The following is a 21,995-nucleotide window of genomic DNA, read 5'->3' as shown; positions in this document are numbered from 1 at the left end:
TTTAGAAACTACGATCACTGACACAACAGACACACAGTGACGGACAATATGGCGGCACAATATAGCGATCAAGTGATTGTGTGACATAGGTGAATGGGGTCTATACAAGTGTAACACCATTTACCATTTACCGAGCATATTTACTCTCGTCCCAAGCACCAATGCGTTTATTTCACGTTGTTGCACAAGAAAACAGTGATTTTTCTTATTTCAAAGAGTAGGGGGCCTTATTGACACGCCTCAACAAGATCGCGTGGAGATCGGGGACAGTGCCTCTAGATTGGCAGACCGGGGTGGTGGTAGGAGGATCGTAGGGTGTGTTCCATTTACAGAGGGATCACAGTCCTCAGTCTCCCTGGTAAAGTCTGTTCGGGGGGTGCTGGAAAGGATGGATTATCGTGAAGTCGAATCTCAGATTCAGGAGGAACAGTGTGGTTTTCGTCCTGGCCGTGGAACAGTGGACCAGCTTTACACCCTCTACAGGGTCCTCAAGGGTCCATAGTGTTTTGTGGATTTGGAGAAAGCATTCGACCGTACCCATCATGGGGTGCTGTGGGGGTGCTTTGAGAGTACAGGAAACCGAGCCCCCTGTTAAGGGCTGTCTGGTCCCTGTACAACCGATCCCATAGTTTGGTCCGCATTGCCGGCAGTAAGTCAGATTAGTTTCCAGTGAGGGTTGGACTCCGCCAAGGTTGCCTTTGTCACCGATTCTTTCATAACCTTTATGGACAGAATTTCTAGGCGAAGTGTTGAGGTGGTCAGTTTTGGTGGCCTCAGCATTGCATCTTGTATTTTTGCAGATGATGTGATGCTGTTAGCTTCATCAAGCCATGATCTCCAACTCTCACTGGAGCGGTTCGCAGCCAAGTGTGAAGCGTAGGGATGAAGATCAGCACCTCCAAATCCGAGACCATGGTCCTCAGTTGGAAAACGGTGGTGTGCCTTCTCCGGGTCGGGGATCAGATCCTTTCCCAAGTGGAGGAGTTCAAGTATTTTGGAGCCTTATTCACCAGTGAGGTAGGAGAGAGTAGGAGATCGACAGGCGTCTGCAGAGATGTGGACTCTGAAGGATGTGGGCCGAAAAGCAAAGCTCTCTATTTACCAGATGATCTACGTTCCTACACTCACTGATGGTCACGAGCTGTGGGTCGTGACCGAAAGCACAAGATCCTGGATGCAAGCGGCTGAAATGAGTTACCTCCACAGAGTGTCTGGGCTCTCCTTTAGGGATAGGGTGAGGAGATCGGTCATCCGGGAGGGATTTGGGGTCAAGCCGCTACTCCTCCGCATTGAGAGGACCCAGCTGAGGTGGCTCGGGCATCTGGTTCGGTTGCCTCCGGGATGCCTCTTTGGGGAGGTGTTGCGGTGTTCAGCCGACGGGAGGCCCCGGGGACGACCCAGGACACGCTGGAGAGACTATGTCTCTAGGCTGGCTTGGGAATGCCTTGGGATCCCGCCGGAGGAGTTGGTTGAAGTCGCTGGTGAGTGGGAAGTCTGGCCCCCGCGACCCGACCCCGGATTAAGTGGATGGATGGATGGATGGATGGATGGGTGGATGGATGGATGGATGGACGGACGGATGGACGGATGGATGGAGTGGCTGGCAGATGGACGGATGGATGAAGTGGCTGGCAGATGGATGGATGGATGGATGAAGTGGCTGGCAGATGGATGGATGGATGGATGGATGAAGTGGCTGGCAGATGGATGGATGGATGGATTAAGTGGCTGGCAGATGGATGGATGGATGGATGGATGGATGGATGATGTGACTGGCAGATGGATGGATGGATGGATGAAGTGGCTGGCAGATGGATGGATGGCTGGATGGATGGATGAAGTGGCTGGCAGATGGATGGATGATGGATGGATGGATGAAGTGGCTGGCAGATGGATGGATGGATGAAGTGGCTGGCAGATGGATGGATGGATGAAGTGGCTGGCAGATGGATGGATGGATGAAGTGGCTGGCAGATGGATGGATGGATGGATGGATGGATGGATGGATGGATGGATGGATGGATGGATGGATGGATGGATGGATGGATGGATGGGAAAGTAGAACAAGTCTCAATTTTGGGCTCCGCCCCTGGACAGTCAAAATCCAGTAAAACGGCCGGGAGCGAAGGGCCTTGCTCTGGTGAAAATGGCTGGGAGTGAATGAGTTAATTATACCAACCTCCTGAACGCCACGGACTGTATGTCAAAATTACGAAGGACGCGTGTTAAATGAGTGGCTTAAAAAACAAAAAACAAAAAAAAAAAACGATTTGGTCACGAAAGGGTGAACATTCATTTGCGTCGAGCTGGGTCAATGCAACGCCGCCGATGGGGACACGAGAACGGTGACTCAGCACAACGCCCTGGCACGCTGAGTCAACCCTTAGAAATTCAGCACCTCGGTCTCACGAGGCCCCTGTCCTCTGCGCCTCATTCCCGCCTAGCGTAGCCTGTCGCGTCGGCGTGCCGGGATGAGCGCTGATGAAGACACACGGCGCGGCGCGGCCAGAGACGAGGGGCCATCCATTTCTCTTAGGCTCATCTCCATTCCCGCTCCGCCGCCGCCGGCCTCCCTCCCTCCTCTTTCCCTCCCTCTCCCGCTGAGTTATGCCCGCTCTCTCCCTCTCACGCTTTCCATCTTTCTAATTTTCACCTTTAATGCGGCAACCTTTCGCCTGGCTGCCAGCAGCGGCGCGCGCATTTTAACGCGGGTGCTTCCTCCTTGACGGGCGCTGCCTTGGCCTCTAATCTCTCATCTGGTTTGATGTAATTAGAGCTAATGATGATTCCCTGATCCTCTGAGCGGCTCGTCCCCCTGGGCCACAACAGCGAGGAAAACTAGAAAGAGCCGGGGAGCAGAGAAGCGCCGATAAAAGAGACGCGGGCTCGTTTAGCACAGCTGATAGCATGTTGCGTGTGTGCGGGGAGCGCGCGTCTCTGTGTGAGCGTGCCTTTATACGCGGCGGCATTGTGCGCGCTTATTTGTTTAGAAAGATTGATTCCCCGCTGATGCCGCGAGCAGCAACGCAATTACCTCGCCTCGTAGCGGAGCCCTGTCGTCTGTGTGTGTGTGTAAGTGTCGGGGGGTTGATTGGCGGCGCGCTCACGGACTTAGGGCCGGCTGCGAAAAGCGTCAAGCAAGAATAATCCTTTCGCAGCCTTCCTGAACGCTTGAAGGGAACCCAGAGGAAAATGACATGTTGGTTCTACATGCAGTATTTGAATGTTTTTCGGTGTACAGTGGTATGAAAAAGTGGATCAACCTTTTGGAATTTGTCACATTTCTGCATAAAATTACCATCAAATTGTGAGCTGATCTTTGTCAAAATCACATAGATGAAAAAACAGTGTCTGCTTTAACTAAAACCACCCAAACATTTATAGGTTTTCATATTTTAATGAGGATAGCATGCAAACAATGACAGAAGGGGGAAAATAAGTGAACCCTCTGCCTAAGGAGATTGAACCCTTTATTGCCAAACGTATCACATTTGATACACCTAAAATTTCATGATTTTGAGACTAATTCAGAATTTTGACATTTCTTTTTGAAAAAAAAATGATGGATGCAAGTCAACACATGCATCTGCAAAAAAAAAACAGGATTAAGCAAGGGTTATAGATATTAGAGCGCTTATTACACATTCATTTTGACTTCTCTTACAAATTTTTAAAAAAGGTTTCATTAGGACCTGATTTTTCAAATTTTGGGATTCTCTGATAATTGCTTCAATGTTGCAGGTATTTAAAGGTTAAAGAGCTATTAAAGCCAATTTTTACCAAACTATTTAAGGGGCAGTTTACATGGCGACTCTGCGACACAAAGACGCAATGACTGAGTAGTGGACTAGCCTCGCGTGCATATGGTGTCAGCGAAGACGGAAGGCGAAGACGAAAAATTCTGAATCCTGCCTCCAAAGTGGAAGAATCCGATTGCGGGGGTTTGAGGGGGGGGCTTCCTCGGCATGCATATCAAAGGCTCCCGCGGCGCGAGACCTAAACGATAACGTCAGCACTCGTACACGTCACATTGGGCGTGCGCAGCGGTGCTACTAAACATTAAAAACCGCACATTTGGCAGAATGTCGGCTTTAATTTAGTGTTTTAATAATATTTTTTTATTAAATATGTTGAATGTTTCCATTTTTGTGCCTTTGTGAACAAAAGAAAAATGCCATTGCTTCGAGTGGGCAGGCATATTTTTTTCCGGGCTGAGGGAGCTTGGTGGGGTCAAAGTGCATCATTGTCTGTCACCCTGTAAATCTGCACTGCCCCCTAGGGCCTGGCATGAATACTACATCGTTTTCATGCGGAATTGCAACATTGTTCAAATGGAGACGCAAATGCAAATTTGAAATTTTTCGTATTCTCAGTCACCATGTAAACGGCCCCTAAGTCAGGTGTATGCCCAATCACTGATGAGTGGTTTAAAGCTGCCCCGCCCACTATAAAACACACACCTGGTAAGAATTGTCTTAAGAGCTGTCTGAAGACCCGCGATCAAGGATTGTTGATTTGTATAAAGCTGGGAAAGGATACAAAACCATCTCTAAAACTCTGGAGGTTCATCAATCGACAGTCAGAGAAGTTGTCTACAAATGGAGAGTTTGGCACTGTTGCTTCTCTCCCAAGGAGTGGGCGTCCACCAAAGATGACGCTGAGAGTTCAGCGCAGATTACTCAGAGGGGTAAAAAGGAAACCTTGAGTGTCTGCTAAAGACTTACAGAAATCACTTCCACAGTCCAATATCACTGTACATATATCTACTATATGTAAAACTATGGCCAAGAATTCATGGGAGGACTTCACGGAGGGAGCCAGTGCCGTCTAAAAAAACATTTTTGCTCCTTTAATGTTCACAAAAAGGCACTTGGACACTCACACAGCCAGAAGTATAGGCAAAATATTTTCTGGAACGATAAAACCAAAGTTGATAGCTAGCTGCACTGACCCTGCCCTTGATAAAACACAGTAGACCAACACCAGCAGCTGACATGGCACCCCAGACCATCATTGACTGTGGGTACTTGACACTGGACTTCAGGCATTTTGGCATTTCCTTCCTCCAAACTCAAGGTGCCTTGATACAGCATTCTGCGAACAGCCTATTCACTCAGAAATTTCTGTCTGTGTCTTAGCCTCTTGCTTGAGGGTGTCAATGATGGCCTTCTGAACAGCAGTCAGGTCGGCAGTCTTGCCCATGACTGCGGTTTTGAGTAATGAACGAGGCTGGGAGCTTTTAAAAGCCTAAGGAATCTTTCGCAGGGTTTTTGAGTTAATTTGTCGATTCAGATGATTAGGTTAGTAGCTTCTTTAGGGTACCTTTTCATGATATGCTAATTTTTAGAGAGGGATTTTTAAGTTTTTCTTGACTTTTTTGCCAAAATCATCAATATTAAAACAATAAAAGGCTTGAACTACTTCAGTTGTGTGCAATGAATCTAAAATATATGAAAGTCTACTGTTTATCAGTACATTACAGACAATAATGAACTTTATCACAATATGCTAATTTTTTGAGAAGGACAGTAAATGTTTACGTTTAGGCTCTTCAAAATAACAGTTTTGCTAACAGAGGTGATTAGAGTCGCTAAAAGATTTACCCAAGCAAGAGTAGCATTATTTCAAAATAACGTTACTCAAGTAGAAGTACACTCAAAAAATTGAAACATGGTATTTATGCAAGAACCTTACTAACCTTATTCTGCAAAAGGATTCCCGACCAAGTATTGAGTGCATAGCTGATATAGTTAATTGAAACTTTTTTTGTATTAAAAAACACTTTTTTGTATCGGTCGGATGAAATATACTAATTTTTTGAGATAGGGATTTTGGTTTTTCTTGACTTTTTTTTGCCAAAATCATCAATATTAAAACAATAAAAGGCTTGAACTACCGTATTGGCCCGAATATAAGACGGTGTTTTTTGCATTGAAATAAGATTGAAAAATAGGGGGTCGTTTTATATTCGCGGTCTAGACGTTATACCCATTCACGACGCTAGATGACGCCACATATCATTGAAGCGATGTTCTATTATGACGGCTCTCAGCTACTCTCCCCATTCACAACGCTAGATGGCGCCAGATATCATTGACGCGATGTTCTGTCATGACAGATCTCAGCTACTACTTTAACCAGTCTGCATTATTTTATTGCGATGTTTTTCCTTATTCAAATTTGTTTCAAGACTAGTTACAGTTAGACTTCACTTTGATGGTTAATGCAGTTATTGCAATTTTGTTGCTTAATCACAATAGATTGGTTTATTTACATTTCAAAAACCAGAAGCCATTCATTTATGAATGTGATTGCACTTTAGTTTACATATTTAAATGTTCAGATATTAAGATTTGAATGAGGCAAAATAACATGCTTTTTCTCTCAAATATATTGTTATCATTTGTTTCAGATGTACTGTAATTATTTTCTGTATAAAAATTTGGTGTTCAAAAAGTCTTTTTTTCAAACTTGATTCTTGAAAAAGAGGGGGTCGTCTTATAATCAGGGCCGTCTTATGTTCGGCCCAATACGGTACTTCAGTTGTGTGTGATGAATCTAAAATATATGAAAGTCTAAGGTTTATCAGTACATTACAGAAAATAATAAACTATCACAATATGCTAATTTTTTGAGAAAGAACATGTCGTAAGTAGAGGTAAAACTGCACTGAGGGAAAAAAATGCATTTCAAAATCCCGACTTTATTTTACCGATTCCGATCATCTGTTTAACACATGAAAGTGGAGCTTCAGATTTTTCTCAAAGTGGAGTAAACCGTTTGGACACCCCTGCGCTAGACAGTGAATTTCCAGTTCCGTGGCAAAATGGAATGCAGGAAGTGGAAAAGAAAAAAAAGCGCAACCCAGAAAAAAAAAAAAAACACTTTTTAGCCTCACGCTGAGTGGAGAGGAAAATAACCCGCAGGCTCGCCTCGATACGCAACCCTTTACATTTTCCCGCTGAGACCCTCCACCCCTACAGTAGGCTTTGATGGCGGCGCCGAAAGGGTCTACTTACATCCCAAATCTCCAGGCTACGTGATCGTCTGTGATCCAGCTGGGGGAAGAGAGAAAGAGAGAGCGGGGTTACAGAGAGCGGAAGGGAGGCTTGTGACTGCGGATGGAGGGGAGAAGGGGGGAGAAAACGCTGCGCAGCTGTAGCTATTAATAAGCCAAGAGTGGAAAAAGAGCGCGCCGAGCCTGGAGATTAAGGCTCCGTCCCAATTTTCATTTGCCGTCCGGCTCTCCTCGGGCCCCGCATCGTCTTTTCCCTCAGCCCCTTAACGACTCTCCAAACAAACAATGATGCCTCTCCCGCTCGCCGAAGGAGCAGGCGTTTCCAAATGTTTAAAGATGAGCTGATAATTGGCCATTTTTATGAAAGGGGGGGGGGGGGGGGGGTATTACGAGGGGAAGAAGGAGCCCGCCGAGAGCTGGAGGAGGTCAAAGCTACTTGCCGGCGAGATGACGGGCGAGACTCACCACCAAGCTCCTGCCGGGCCGTAGTAACCTTTGAACAGCGGCAAGGAGGACATGACCAAGGGCACCCCCCACGCGATCAGATGGTAAAACCTGATTTAAAAAAAAAAAAAAAAAAACACAAACAAAACAACAGTTTCATTGTTGAAGGCCAGAAAGTTTATTTTCTGACGTCAATAAGTTTATTAGCTATACAGAGCAATTTCCACAATAGTTAGCATCATCTCTTCCATCAATTACTTTCATTGATGTTTTCTTGTTTGCAAGACTACGTGATACAGCGATGCTTCGCTACTTCGCGCCCCAAGTCTATCGCTAAGGGTGTTACGGTACATGTACTTGTATTGAACCGTTTCAGTACGTAGTGCTCGGTTCGGAACGGAGGCGTACCGAACGAGTTTCTGACGTAATGTAACCCTTACTTTTCGAGGCTGTGAGTCGATCGGGTTACAGTTTCTTTGTGTATATAGACCCCAATCACGTGACATCCCAACTCCGCCCCCCTGACTGGTGCCGCCATATTGTCCGTCAGCTCATCGTGTTTACAGTGGGGAGAACAAGTATTTGATACACTGCCGATTTTGCTGGTTTTCCCACTCGCAAGCCATGTAGGGGTCTGTAATTTGTATCATAAATTCTCTTCAACTGTGAGGGACGGAATCTAATACAAAAATCCAGAAAATCACATTGTATAATTTTTAAATAATAAATTTGTGTTTAACTGCATGAAATAAGTATTTGACACATTACCAACTCGTAAATAATTCAGCTCTTTTTTAAGAACCCTTACTGTTCTCCACTCATTACCGGAAGTAACTGCACCTGTTTGAACTTGTTACCTGTATAAAAGACACCTGTTCACATGCTCAAACAAACAAACTCCAACCTCTCCACAATGGCCAAGACCAAAGAGCTGTGTAAGGACATCAGGGATAAAATAATAGACCTGCACAAGGCTGGGATGGGCTACAGGAAAATAAGCAAGCAGCTTGGTGAGAAGGTAACAACTGTTGGAGCGGTTATTAGATAATGGAAGAAGTTCAAGTTGACAGTCAATCTGCATCGTTCTGGGGCTCACCTCGTGGGGCATCACTGATCATGAGGAAGGTGAGGGATCAGCCAGAACTACACAGCAGGACCTGGTCAATGACCTGAAGAGAGCTGGAACCACAGTCTCGAAGAAAACCATCGGAAACACATTATGCCGTCATGGATTCAAATCCTACAGCGCACGCAAGGTCCCAAGCTGAAGCCAGTGCATGTCCAGACACGTCTGAAGTTTGCCGTTGACCATCTGGATGATCCAGAGGAGCAATGGGAGAAGGTCATGTGGTCGGATGAGACCAAAATTGAACTTTTTGGTCTAAAATCGGCTCATCGTGTTTGGAGGATAAAGAAGGATGAGTACAACCCCAAGAACACCATCCCAACCGTGAAACATGGAGGAGGAACCATCATTTTTTGGGGCTGCTTCTCTGCCAAGGGTACAGGACGACTGCACCGTATTGAGGGGAGGATGGATGGGGCTATGTATCGCCAGATCTTGGCTGACAACCTCCTTCCTTCAGTGAGAGCCCTGAAGATGGGATGTGGCTGGGTCTTCCAGCATGACAACGACCCAAAGCACACAGCCAAGGCAACTAAAGAGTGGCTCCGTAAGAAGCATCTTAAGGTCCTGGAGTGGCCTAGCTAGTCACCATATCTGAACCCGCTGAAAGTCCGTGTTGCCCGGCAACAGCCCCGAAACCTGAAGGCTCTGGACAAGATCTGCACGGAGGAGTGGGCCAAAATCCCTGCTGCAGTATGTGCGAACCTTGTCAAGGACTACCAGAAACGTTTGGTATCTGTAATAGCAAACAAAGGTTTCTGTACCAAATATTAAGTTCGATTTTTGTGATGTATCAAATACTTATTTCATGCAATTAAATGCAAATTTATTATTTAAAAATCATACAACGTGATTTTCTGTTTTTTTGTATTAGATTCCGTCCCTCACAGTTGAACTTATGATACAAATTACAGACCTCTACAAGCTTTGCAAGTGGGAAACCCAGCAAAATCGGCAGTGTATCAAATACTTGTTCTCCCCACTGTACATATTACCGCTACGTATATTCCTCCTATTACTGCGTTTTTCTGCTTGAATCACCGCCTAGTAAACGAACCAAAAAACCTTCCTGACAATCGTTAACATTCATTAATCACAACGGTGAAGGCATGTGTGGTGGTTGGTTGCAGTAACAGAGAAGATAAACGGTCATTTTAGTAGTTGCTGTGTGCCCATTGTTAAAAGGGCAAATCTCTGAAGCAGCACGGTTTGTTTATCTCGGTCCATGATGCGTTTGTGTCGACAGCCGTTAGAAAGCGGCGAAAACATCAATATGATGCCAACACGATCGCAGACATCATCAGACGGAGACTACGAAGCTCGTCGCCACGGTCGCGCAGCAAAAAGGTGAGTGCAACAACAGGTGTTGTGCTGAAAAATAGCCGCCCTGCGTGCAATGTCTCCCATGACGGGAGCGCCCTCACGGAAACGGCTTTCTTGTACCGTGAATATGTATTATTTTACTCTGCTTGAACTAATAAATGTCATAACTGTGTGATTGTCATTGGGATATGGTCGTGAAAACCTGTAGACTAATACATTTCTGTTCAAAGATGCTTATGTGGCCCAGTCCACGATTTGTTACTGAAATACAGTACTAGTTTTTGTGTAATGCATTTATTTAAAACTGATTTTACAGTCGTAAATCCATTACTGTAATGCGTCGATGAAAACATTTGATGTTTTCACCTCAATAAAGCATTATAAATAAGCGTTCCCGTCAGGGGGGACATTTCACGCGGGGCGGCTATTTTTCGGCATAACACCGGCCCGTTGTCGATCTTGGTGTGCTTAGTTATAGTATTTCTAAATATCTACGTATATTTATGTATATCCACAGCAATTTGTTAATTGATCTTTTCAAAAATGTTTTTTTAACATGTATTCAAACAAATGCATCCAAATATATATTAGAATTATTAAAATAATATTATATCCTCAGACGTTTAGCAGTTTAGTGTCAAGTAAGAAGTAACAGTGCCTGAAAGTAGCCTGACCCACCCAACCCCCTCCTCAGCTAATGGCTGAATTTGCAAGTCAGGCCTTCCCGAGTCAGGCTACTTTCTCTTTACTTGCAAAGGTTTCGCCCAACCCCCTCCTCAGCTAATGGCTGATTTTGCAAATAAAGAGAAAGTAGCCTGTCCCAAAATGGGACACCCTTGGTAAGATTAGGGAGCACCAAAACCCCTGGTACTTCTAGTGTTAAGGAATATTTGAGACATTTAAAGGCTTTGAATTAAAATGATTGTATTTAAGACATTTTTAGACTTTTTAATACCCTGCGGATATCCTGATTAAAGTTACTTTTTAAGATGGGATGTGTGCAGCCTAACCACAAACAGGAATTCCCGCTTCCCATAGCAGGTGTTGGCATAATTCAATTTGAGAGCTCAGCTGGGTAAACGAAGAGGGAAGAATCCTAGCAAGGCAAAAATCTACTCAATGTTTCTTTTTTTGGGGGGGGTGGCATTAATCAGCTTACCTTCATTGCAACATTTGAAGAAAGCTGAAGGGGCTAAAACTGCTCAGGAGTGTAAAAAAAACCTGACTGTATAAAAAAAAAAAAATAGAAATGAAGCACAATATGTGCACGTGTCAGATGTGAACATTTTGTGTCTTTCGGGTTTGTATGTCAATACTTTAAACGAGCCGCTCAATAGAGTGGAAGTCCTACCCTGACATCTTCCGATCGCGGTCAATCGAGCAGACGCGACAGGGCTGACACACATTCAATCCGATTCGGAGTGCGTGCGTTCCCTCCGGTCCTAATCAACACGCGCGCGCGCACACACTAACGCGCTCTTTTTCCATTTCGCTGCATTTCCCGCCTCTGCAGCCGTCTGATGGACACCAGTGTGAATATGTGGGAGGCGATGGCGTTAAAAAAAAAAGAAGTACCGGCTGGTGGTTTAAATAGAACAGGCCGATAAGTGTGGGAAAGGGACGCATAGATTGGCAGCCAGCAAGGGAGCGTGAGAGATAAAGATCTGAAAATCAGACAAAACGGAGGGGAAACAACAAGACGGCTTTCTAACAAGCACTTTTGTTGTTGTGTGTCTCCTTTGTTGAAAGTTTACCGAAACTAGGATCGCATTATCAATAACCACCATTACGAAGAGTGAAAATGGTACCAGAGTCGTGACAGGAGCAGTGTTGATCTTAGCAGCCCTTTTAATTTTTGTCTTAGTCTTTTGGACGGTAATACTTATTAGTTTTAGTCATATTTTAGTCATTTCAAAATGTGTCTTAGTCCAGGTTTTGTTGACGTTTACTCAATGTTTTCATTTGTAAAATGCAAGCAGCTTCATTAGGCCATCATTGCTCCCTCGGTGGACAGTCAACCTCTGCTGCCACCTGCTGTCAACACTGTTGTCGTCCAACATGCCTCCTAGCATGCATTGCAGCGTAACAGATGTAAATAATCAAAATTCATGTTCTGTGCTCATTATTTCTTCAGTTACTGCTCCAGTTGTTTCATTAATTGCTAGTTATGGTATTTAGTAGGGCTGTCAAATTTAACGAGTTAACGGGCGGTAATGAATTTTTTTTTTAGTTAATCACGTTAAAATATTGAACGCATTTAACGCATGTGCGGAATGACCCACTAATGCAGGGGTCCCCAACCTTTTTTGCAACACGGACCGGTGTGATTTGGGTCTTTTTTTCACGGACCGGTGTTCTGTCAAATTTTTCACCCTTATCAAATTTTGCTCCCAAAGCTTTTTTGGCAGTGAAAAAAAGCCTGCTTTTATATTCAGTTGGACTCTCAATGTTATTCAACGGTGTTAAAAAAACTATTTACATCAAAACACGAAAATGGCGTAAATTAATGCTTAACGACACGGCAAAGTCGTTAAGTGAGAGAGCAGCGTGCAGTTGTTGTGTGCAGCTAACATGGCAAGCGTAAGTTAATATTCTTTTCTTTAAAGACAGTTTGTGGTGTGTACTTTGGAATCGCTGCATTTGCGATCATATTTAACGTTACGCGCATGTCAAATTTGTCAGAACACCAGCAATGTGCGGCAGAAAAATACAGCAAATATAAAATAACATTTGTTTTAGCCCCCTCGTGTTAAGTGCAGGGAAAATAGAACTCACCCGCTGAATCAGTAAGAGGCCTGAGCTTGTTTCGTAGGTTTCAGTGCTGAGGATATTCCGAAATGACTTTAATCCAGAACCTCGGTAGAGTTGTTGTCTCAAATGTACGTTTAAGGTCGCCGTGATTTGCGATCTCTACAAGCTGATATTCCTGATGCACAGACATGCTCGAATCACTCGGTTTATTCACATACGGGTCACGAATCCACTCCTTCGCAGTTCGTGGGTCTTTAGTGATTGGGAAGTAGCATAGATTTTGTTTTCTTCGAGGTTGTAGGCTCATCCTCTGGCTCGTGAGGTTCCCTTTTTCCCGTAAAAAATCTGTCCAAAGACGTTTGTTTTTCAGTCATTCTAGTGTGGGGCTGATTATTTCCGGGAACAAATGTGATGGGCGACGACCTACGTCATAACTTATTATCGAGGCCAAGTGCACATAGATATTCAAAACAAGATGTACTGCTAACAGTCCAATCACTGCATTTCTATGACGACCTCCATTCTGTAGTTGTATATCTAGACAGGGATATTGGTGTGTTAAGCGGCACAGGCCAAAGTCAATCAGCCAGAACGCAGTCGTTAATAAATTATTATTTCTGCGCGGCCGGGAACCAAATGCGCCACGGACCGGTCCGTGGCCCGGTCATTAGGGACCCCTGCACTAATGCATTGGCGCAAACAGACTACAATGGCGCCCTTTTTTGTTCATTGAGAGCTAAGAGGCAGAGAAAATCGAGTGGACACAGGCATTCATTGGACTCCGCCATTTATTGGCATAAACTTTGGCAACTCTTCCACAACAAATATAACTGTCGTGGCGAGCGGCGTGGGGAAGAATGACAGGAGATGATCTTTTTCATAACACGCTTCAATGAACACAATGCAGAACATATACAATTTGCAGCCACCACTGACAGTCATGGTTGCACAACTTCCCGTCATGCATTTGGGCAGAACAGTTAAGTCGCTACAGTACCATTTAGTGAAAGCACAATAAAAATAATATTCCTATCTCACAAAAAAAATATTGTTCACGAAAAGAAAAGCGCTCAATGCAAAGAGAACTGGCATTCCCAATCAAAATAGCTATGCAAAATACACATAAAACTCTCTCAGACTTTGGTCAAACTCTATTTAAACATTTCGTTTAGCTCAACAAATACACTAGATGGCAATATTTAGTCACAATATAAAAACTATCAGAGGTCTCGTACGTTGTGAAGTCAACACTCAACTGAACGTAAGGTACAATGAACCCGGGAACTACGGCGTCAGTCGAGGGGCAAAACGTACTCGAAAAACTTACACATAAAACTTACTCGGACTTTGTCTTGGCTAGAGCTCTAATTTAAAACTTGCCCTTGACACCTTGTGGTGTATTTCAATCACTACCTTACGTAGTTAAAGACACTGTGGAAGAACGGCAGGGATCCCATGTGATGTCACCGCTCAGCGACGTTAACAATGGCGAGCTACTAGTTTATTTTTTGATTGAAAATTTTACAAATTTTATTAAAACGAAAACATTAAGAGGGGTTTTAATATAAAATTACAATATCTATAACATTTATCTTTTAACAACTACAAGTCTTTCTATCCGTGGATCCCTTTAACAGAATGTTAATAATGTTAATGCCATCTTGTGGATTTATTGTTATAATAAACAAATACAGTACTTATGTACAGTATGTTGAATGTACAGTGGGGCAAATAAGTGTTTAGTCAACCACTAATTGTGCAAGTTCTCCCGCCTGAAAATATTAGAAAGGCCTGTAATTGTCAACATGGGTAAACCTCAACCATGAGAGGCAGAATGTGGAAAAAAAAAACAGAAAATCACATTGTTTGATTTGCAAATCATGGTGGAACATAAGTATTTGGTCAATACCAAAAGTTCATCTCAATACTTTGTTATGTACCCTTTGTTAGCAATAACGGAGGCCAAACGTTTTCTGTAACTCTTCACAAGCTTTTCACACACTGTTGCTGGTATTTTGGCCCATTCCTCCATGCAGATCTCCTCTAGAGCAGTGATGTTTTGGGGCTGTCATTGGGCAACACCGGCTTTTAACTCCCTCCAAAGATTTTCTATGGGGTTGAGATCTGGAGACTGGCTAGGCCACTCCAGGACCTTGAAATGCTTCTTACGAAGCCACTCCTTTGTTGCCCTGGCTGTGTGTTTGGGATCATTGTCATGCTGAAAGACCCAGCCACGTCTCATCTTCAATGCCCTTGCTGATGGAAGGAGATTTTCACTCAAAATCTCTGGATACATGGCCCCCATTCATTCTTTCCTTTACACAGATCAGTTGTCCTGGTCCCTTTGCAGAAAAACAGCCCCAAAGCATGATGTTTCCACCCCCATGCTTCACAGTGGGTATGGTGTTCTTCGGATGCAATTCAGTATTGCAGAACCTGTGTTTCTACCAAAAAGTTCTATTCATTCTGTCTCTCATGGTTGAGGTTTACCCATGTTGACAATTACAGGCTTCTCTAATCTTTTCAAGTAGGAGAACTTGCACAATTGGTGGTTGACTAAATACTTATTTGCCCCACTGTAAGTATGTGACATCCGAAGGGTCTGAGAAAACTTCTAGGAATAGGAAAACATGGATGGGACCAAGATTGCTGCGACAACGGGGGTTCCTGGAAGAATCCGTTTAGGAGTGTGTGAAGGCAGAGAAAGTATGTTGGACTCCAGTGGGATTACTTTGAAAGGGAAAACTTGTTATTTGTAGTTTGTTTTTGAAAGAAATCTTTAGTGACAGGAGTCTTAGAACCTTTCCAATGATCCTTTTATAAAAATCCCGGTGGGACGGCAACAACTGCTTTTAGCACGAGGCTGAAGAAGGTAGTGTCCGATGTTAAACTTCACACTCATGTCTCTTTTACGGCACTTATGCTAACGCTGAACATCAGAACTGCTTCTAACAGGGATGGGGGAAAAAACAAGAGAAAATGTTGTATTTCATGCAGCAAAACTTGATATTTCTTCTACGTGTCTAGCAAAGATGAACCTGTGTAGTTTACCTCTGTGAAGTTGGACATCCATCAAATGCAAATTTATATAAAAATGATGTCAATCGTTTGTGCTACGTTTGTGCTGGTTTGTGCAGTAAAACGTTTCATTTGTGTTGCTAGTGGGGGTTTTTTTTGTTTTTTTTTTAGATATTTACAATTCTTTCATAGGTCAATCTGAGGTCAACCAGCCCTGCTATTTCGATTAACTCATTCACTCCCAGCCATTTTCACCAGAGCAAGGTCCTTCGCTCCCGGCCGTTTTACTGGATGTTGACTGTTTCTGCAAGGCCCACAGAAAATTCTGTTCTATTGCTATATAAACATGGAAACCACCAAAAGAAAGATTAGACTATCTTCTTTCAGCAGGAAAAAAAAAGAGTTAGTTACTTTTGTTATGTAAGTTAGCCAATTGTTCTTTTGTTGTACATAGTGGGGCAAATAAGAATTTAGTCAACCACTAATTGTGCAAGTTCTCCCACTTGAAAATATTAGAGAGGCCTGTAATTGTCAACATGGGTAAACCTCAACCATGAGAGACAGAATGTGGGGGAAAAAACAGAAAATCACATCGTTTGATTTTTAAAGAATTTATTTGCAAATAATGGTGGAAAATAAGTATTTGGTCAATACCAAAAGTTCATCTCAATATTTTGTTATGTACCCTTTGTTGGCAATAACGGAGGCCACCCGTTTTCTGTAACTCTTCACAAGCTTTTCACAAACTTTTGCTAGTATTTTGGCCCATTCCTCCATGCAGATCTCCTCTAGAGCAGTGATGTTTTGGGGCTGTCGTTGGGCAACACAGACTTTCAACTCCCTCCACAGATTTTCTATGGGGTTGAGATCTGGAGACTGGCTAGGCCACTCCAGGACCTTGAAATGCTTCTTACGAAGCCACTCCTTTGTTGCCTTAGCTGTGTGTTTGGGGTCATTGTCATGCTGAAAGACCCAGCCATGTCTCATCTTCAATGCCCTTGCTGATGGAAGGAGATTTTCACTCAAAATCTCCCGATACGTGGCCCCATTCATTCTTTCCTTTACATAGATCAGTCGTTCTGGTCCCTCTGCAGAAAAACAGCCCCAAACCATGAGGTTTCCACCCCCATGCTTCACAGTGGGTAAGGTGTGCTTCGGATGCAATTCAGTATTCTTTCTCCTCCAAACACGAAAACCTGTGTTTCTACCAAAAATTTCTATTTTGGTTTCATCTAACCATAACACATTCTCCCAGTCCTTTTTTGGATCATTCAAAAGCTCTCTAGTGAACCGCAGACGGGCCTGGACATGTACTTTCTTCAGCAGGGGGACACGTCTAGCAGTGCCGGATTTGAGTCCCCGGCGGCGCATTCGGTTACTGATAGTAGCCTTTGTTACTGTGGTCCCAGCTCTCTGTAGGTCATTCACTAGGTCCTCCAGTGTGGTTCTGGAATTTTTGCTCACCGCTCTTGTTATCATTTTGACGCCACGGGGTGAGATCTTGCATGGAGCCCAAGATCGAGGAAGATCATCAGTGGTCTTCTATGTCTTCAATTTTCTAACAATTTCTCCCACAGTTGATTTCTTTAATCTGCAATAGTTTAGTCTTCCCAGCCTGGTGCAGGTCTACAATTTTGTCTCTGGTCTCCTTCGACAGCTCTTTGGTCTTGGCCATAGTGGAGTTTGAAGTGTGACTGACTGAAGTTGTGGACAGGTGTCTTTTATGCTGATAATGAGTTAAAACAGGTGCCATTAATACAGGTTAGATCTCGTTACAAGAAGTTAGACCTCTTTGACAGCCAGAAATCTTGCTTGTTTGTAGGTGACCAAATACTTATTTTCCACTCTAATTTGGAAATAAATTCTTTAAAAATCAAACAATGTGATTTTCTGTGGGTTTTTTTCACATTCTGTCTCTCATGGTTGAGGTTTACCCATGTTGACAATTGGTGGTTGACTCAATACTTATTTGCCCCACTGTATATCCTCATTTTTTTTTTTAAATACTTTTTGAGGCACAGGTCAGATATTTTAATTTTTTAGGTCCCTTATCCGATTACTTGATTATTCGAACTAACTAGTACATCGATTAATAATAATAAATAATCGATAGCTGCAGCCCTAGTTTGCAATACGCTAAAACGAGGTTAGCAATACGTTAAAACGAGAAACCACTGGTAGTAATGTTCCACCAACACTAACAGCTCTGCGCTTCCGTACAAAACAGCTCTACCTAGCGGCGAAGCTAAGAAATTGCAATTTGATGAACTGCAACGAACCGTAAAAAAAAAAAAAAAAAACCTCTTATCGCGTTTTGCGCGAAAAAGGCGCGGCGTCGAAACGACTAAGAACAGCGGGAGGAAAATGAGGGATTTCGGGAAGGCGCTCGCCAGCAGGAGGAGAAATACAAATGCTGAAATGAGCGCTGCCGTTCCCTGGTGTGACGCCTGCCGGAGGAAAAGGAGGTGAGGGAAGGAAGAGGGGAGGGAGGGCGCCTTGTCAGGAAATCAATGTCGAGAGCTCGCCGACACACCGGCTGCGGCGTGCGCACACACCGCTCGCTCGCTCGCAGCACAGCGAGAGAGGGCTGACGAGGTCCAGAGCGCGGCGCAACATGGGCTTAATGAGGCACAGCAGGGCCACGACGCGTTCCGTATTACACGCACGCGCATGCGGCTAGCCTAGAAACTCCCCCCCGCCAGCGTGAGCCCCCTCCGTCACCAAGCCATCCGGCACCCTCCACCTCCTCCCGCTGACATCTCTCTGCCCTCAGCCTGAATCCGCCCTTCAAACGTGCATTAGCATAGATGCGCGCGCGCTCTCTCTCTTGCATGCACTTCAATCAGTCTTGGCTCATCCCGCCTCTCCTCTGGCAATTTGTTCATTCATAAACCATCACAATGAGCTATCAGTGTGTGTGTGCGTGTGGGTGGTGGGGGGTGGAGTTTAGGTTTGGGGGCTGAAGGGTAATTGTGCATGCGTGCAAAGGCGCATCCGCGCCCGACTAAACACACACAGCTTACGTACGCGCAGTCAATTCGCGAAAAGCCCCTCGACGCTTGCCGCTAACACACGAACCGATTAGCGGAGCGCCGCCGCTCCCCCCCCCCCCCCATTCTTCACCGCACGCACAAAAACAAAGGCGCATCCTCCCCCCGCCCTTCGCTTTTGTCCTTAGCCCATTTTGCATTGCATGGAAAATCCATGAATTTTCCACCGTTTTCCTGTGTCGCACTCGAGTCAAGAGTTGATGTGCGGATTTGATACTTTTCGGGAGATTGCTAGGAGCGTAAAAGCAAGAGTTTCATGACGGTACGATATCGATTCCTTGGATGAGAATCGATATTTGACACAGTTCGATTCGATTCAAGCGCATTTGATCCTTTCAGGGACAGTGGTCGCGACTACGGTTGGGAACTTCAGGGTATCTCACGATTAGTCATCTGCCGGATTAGCGGTTTCAAGGTATACAGTGGTATTAAAACATCAAGGTTTCAAAACCTCAAAAATTTTCCGTCATACCGTCCCTACGGTATTCGCTATTTTTGTACAGTGGGGCAAATAAGTATTTAGTCAACCACTAATTGTGCAAGTTTTCCCACTTGAAAATATTAGAGAGGCCTGTAATTGTCAACATGGGTAAACCTCGACCATGAGGGACCAAATGTGGGGAAAAAAAAACCAGAAAATCACATTGTTTGATTTTTAAAGAATTTATTTGCAAATCATGGTGGAAAATAAGTATTTGGTCAATACCAAAAGTTCATCTCAATACTTTGTTATGTACCCTTTGTTGGCAATAACGGAGGCCAAACGTTTTCTGTAACCCCTCACAAGCTTTTCACACACTGTTGCTGGTATTTTGGCCCATTCCTCCATGCAGATCTCCTCTACAGCAGTGATGTTTTGGGGCTGTCGTTGGGCAACACGGACTTTCAACTCTCTCCACAGATTTTCTATGGGGTTGAGATCTGGAGACTGGCTAGGCCACTCCAGGACCTTAAAATGCTTCTTACGAAGCCACTCCTTTGTTGCCCTGGCTGTGTGTTTGGGATCACTGTCATGCTGAAGACCCAGCCATGTCTCAACTTCAATGGCCTTGCTGATGGAAGGAGATTTTCGCTCAAAATTTCTCGATACATAGCCCCATTCATTCTTTGCTTTGCACAGATCAGTCGTCCTGGTCCCTTTGTAGAAAAACAGCCCCAAAGCATGATGTTTCCACCCCCATGCTTCACAATGGGTATGGTGTTCTTCGGATGCAATTCAGTATTCTTTCTCCTCCAAACACGAGAACCTGTGTTTCTACCAAAAAGTTCTATGTTGTTTTCATCTGACCATAACACATTCTCCCAGTCCTCTTCTGGATCCAGGCCTGTCTGCAGTTCGCTACTGGCTTCAGCAGGGGGACACGTCTGGCAGTGCAGGATTTGAGTCCCTGGCGGCGCATTGTGTTACTGATAGTAGCCTTTGTTACTGTGGTCCCAGCTCTCTCTAGGTCATTCACTAGGTCCCCCCGTGTGATTCTGGGATTTTTGCTCACCGTTCTTGTTATCATTTTCACGCCACAGGGTGAGATCTTGCATGGAGCCCCAGATCGAGGGAGATTATCAGTGGTCTTGTATGTCTTCCATTTTCTAATAATCGCTCCCACAGTTGATTTCTTTACACCAAGCGTTTTACCTATTGCAGATTCAGTCTTCCCACCCTGGTGCAGGTCTACAATTTTGTCTCAGGTGACCTTCGACAGCTCTTTGGTCTTGGCCATAGTGGAGTTTGGAGTGGGACTGACTGAGGTTGTGGACAGGTGTGTTTGATACCGATAATGAGTTAAAACAGGTGCCATTAATACAGGTAATGAGTGGAGCCTCGTTAGACCTCTTTGACAGCCAGAAATCTTGCTTGTTTGTAGGTGGCCAAATACTTATTTTCCACTCTAATTTGGAAATAAATTCTTTAAAAATCAAACAATGTGATTTTCTGTTTTTTCCCCTACATTTTGTCTCTCATGGTTGAGGTTTATCAATGTTGACAATTACAGGCTTCTCTAATCTTTTCAAGTAGGAGAACTTGCACAATTTGTGGTTGACTAAATACTTATTTGCCCCACTGTATATTCAAGTTCAAAGACTAATATTTATATACAAGTTAAAAATAGCCCTGTGAGAAATTCATAGCTACATACTTGAAAGTTCATATAATTTAAAAAATAATCGAGCAGTTAAGAAATGAATATAAACTATGTAATTTTTTTGTCCCTGCCTATTAAAAGAATCTGAATCGAGAATCGTTTGGAACTGGAATCAAAACGTGGAATCGGAAGCAGAACCGTTCAAATTCAAACGATTCCTAAATCTAGGAAACACTGTCATGAACGTTTCCCACCAGCAACAAGAGTTAACTCCAGAGTGTTTAGTGTGTCTAGCGGTGTTAAAACGTTACCTCTGGTAACTGTCTGTGTTGAGAAAGAGTGTGTGTACAATGTAAACATGATACGAGTCATACACACATTCTTCTTCATGGAAATAATTCAATTATTTTTTCTCTGATGGTAATAATGAGCTTTGGCTTTGGGTTTAGGCTCAAGGACTGCATTTATTAACAAAACATACTGCAACTGCAATACTGTGATACTGTGAAACCGTCATAATTCCTTAAGGTTATCATACCAGCAAGTGCCTACTCACGATACGATACGAGGCTCACGATAATAGGTTTGACAGCAAATGAACGAATGTTCAAATGGATTGGACGTCTATGGCGGTCAATGGCAACCAATGAGTTTATTTGGGGGCATTTCAAGTCATTTGCTGTTGATTTTCAGTCACTTCTTGTTGATTTCGGGCCATTCTGGGTCACTTCCTGTTGATTTTGGGCATTTCTTCGTCACTTCCTGTTGATTTTGATTTACATACTGTAAATTTGTTATGAATGATTTTAGTGATGTCTCCAGTGCTCATCAGTTGTTTTTTTAAAGTGATCCCCTAACTTAAATACATGTAGGCTCTAATAAACCACAATTGTTCTCTTGTACTAAAATGTTGTTAGAAACACATAAAATGTTAAATCAATGGCAATATCTTACAATATTTAGTCCATATTTTGACCGTTAGTTGGCGCCAAGGTTTGCGGGCTCACAGTGATGACGTCATTGGTATCTTTCGTGTTCAACAATTGCTCATTGCTGCCTAAACTCGCGAAGTAAAATGCCACGATGTGCTGCTTTTGGATGCAATTCCCAGTCAAATGGAAACAAGGGGAGTGAAGTGAGTGGTCAAGGTGGAATTATTATTTTTAGTGAATAAATGTGCATAA

General features: G+C 43.8%; 1 protein-coding gene across 2 annotated transcripts in view; it reads right to left on the bottom strand.

The window, feature by feature from the left end:
• Positions 1 to 21,995, bottom strand: part of si:dkey-100n23.5 — a 244,013-nt gene that overhangs the window by 161,750 nt on the left and 60,268 nt on the right. For both annotated transcript variants that reach the window (XM_057853479.1, XM_057853481.1), the window contains 2 exons: positions 7,484 to 7,573; positions 7,020 to 7,058 (listed from right to left, as the gene is read on the bottom strand). In XM_057853479.1, the coding sequence (XP_057709462.1) occupies positions 7,020 to 7,058; positions 7,484 to 7,573 (129 nt within the window). The remainder of the gene's footprint in view (positions 1 to 7,019; positions 7,059 to 7,483; positions 7,574 to 21,995) is intronic.

The sequence above is a fragment of the Corythoichthys intestinalis genome, chromosome 12 (genome assembly GCF_030265065.1).
Source record: "Corythoichthys intestinalis isolate RoL2023-P3 chromosome 12, ASM3026506v1, whole genome shotgun sequence".
NCBI classification, from domain to species: domain Eukaryota; kingdom Metazoa; phylum Chordata; class Actinopteri; order Syngnathiformes; family Syngnathidae; genus Corythoichthys; species Corythoichthys intestinalis.
This window is presented reverse-complemented; position numbering and strand designations above follow the sequence as displayed.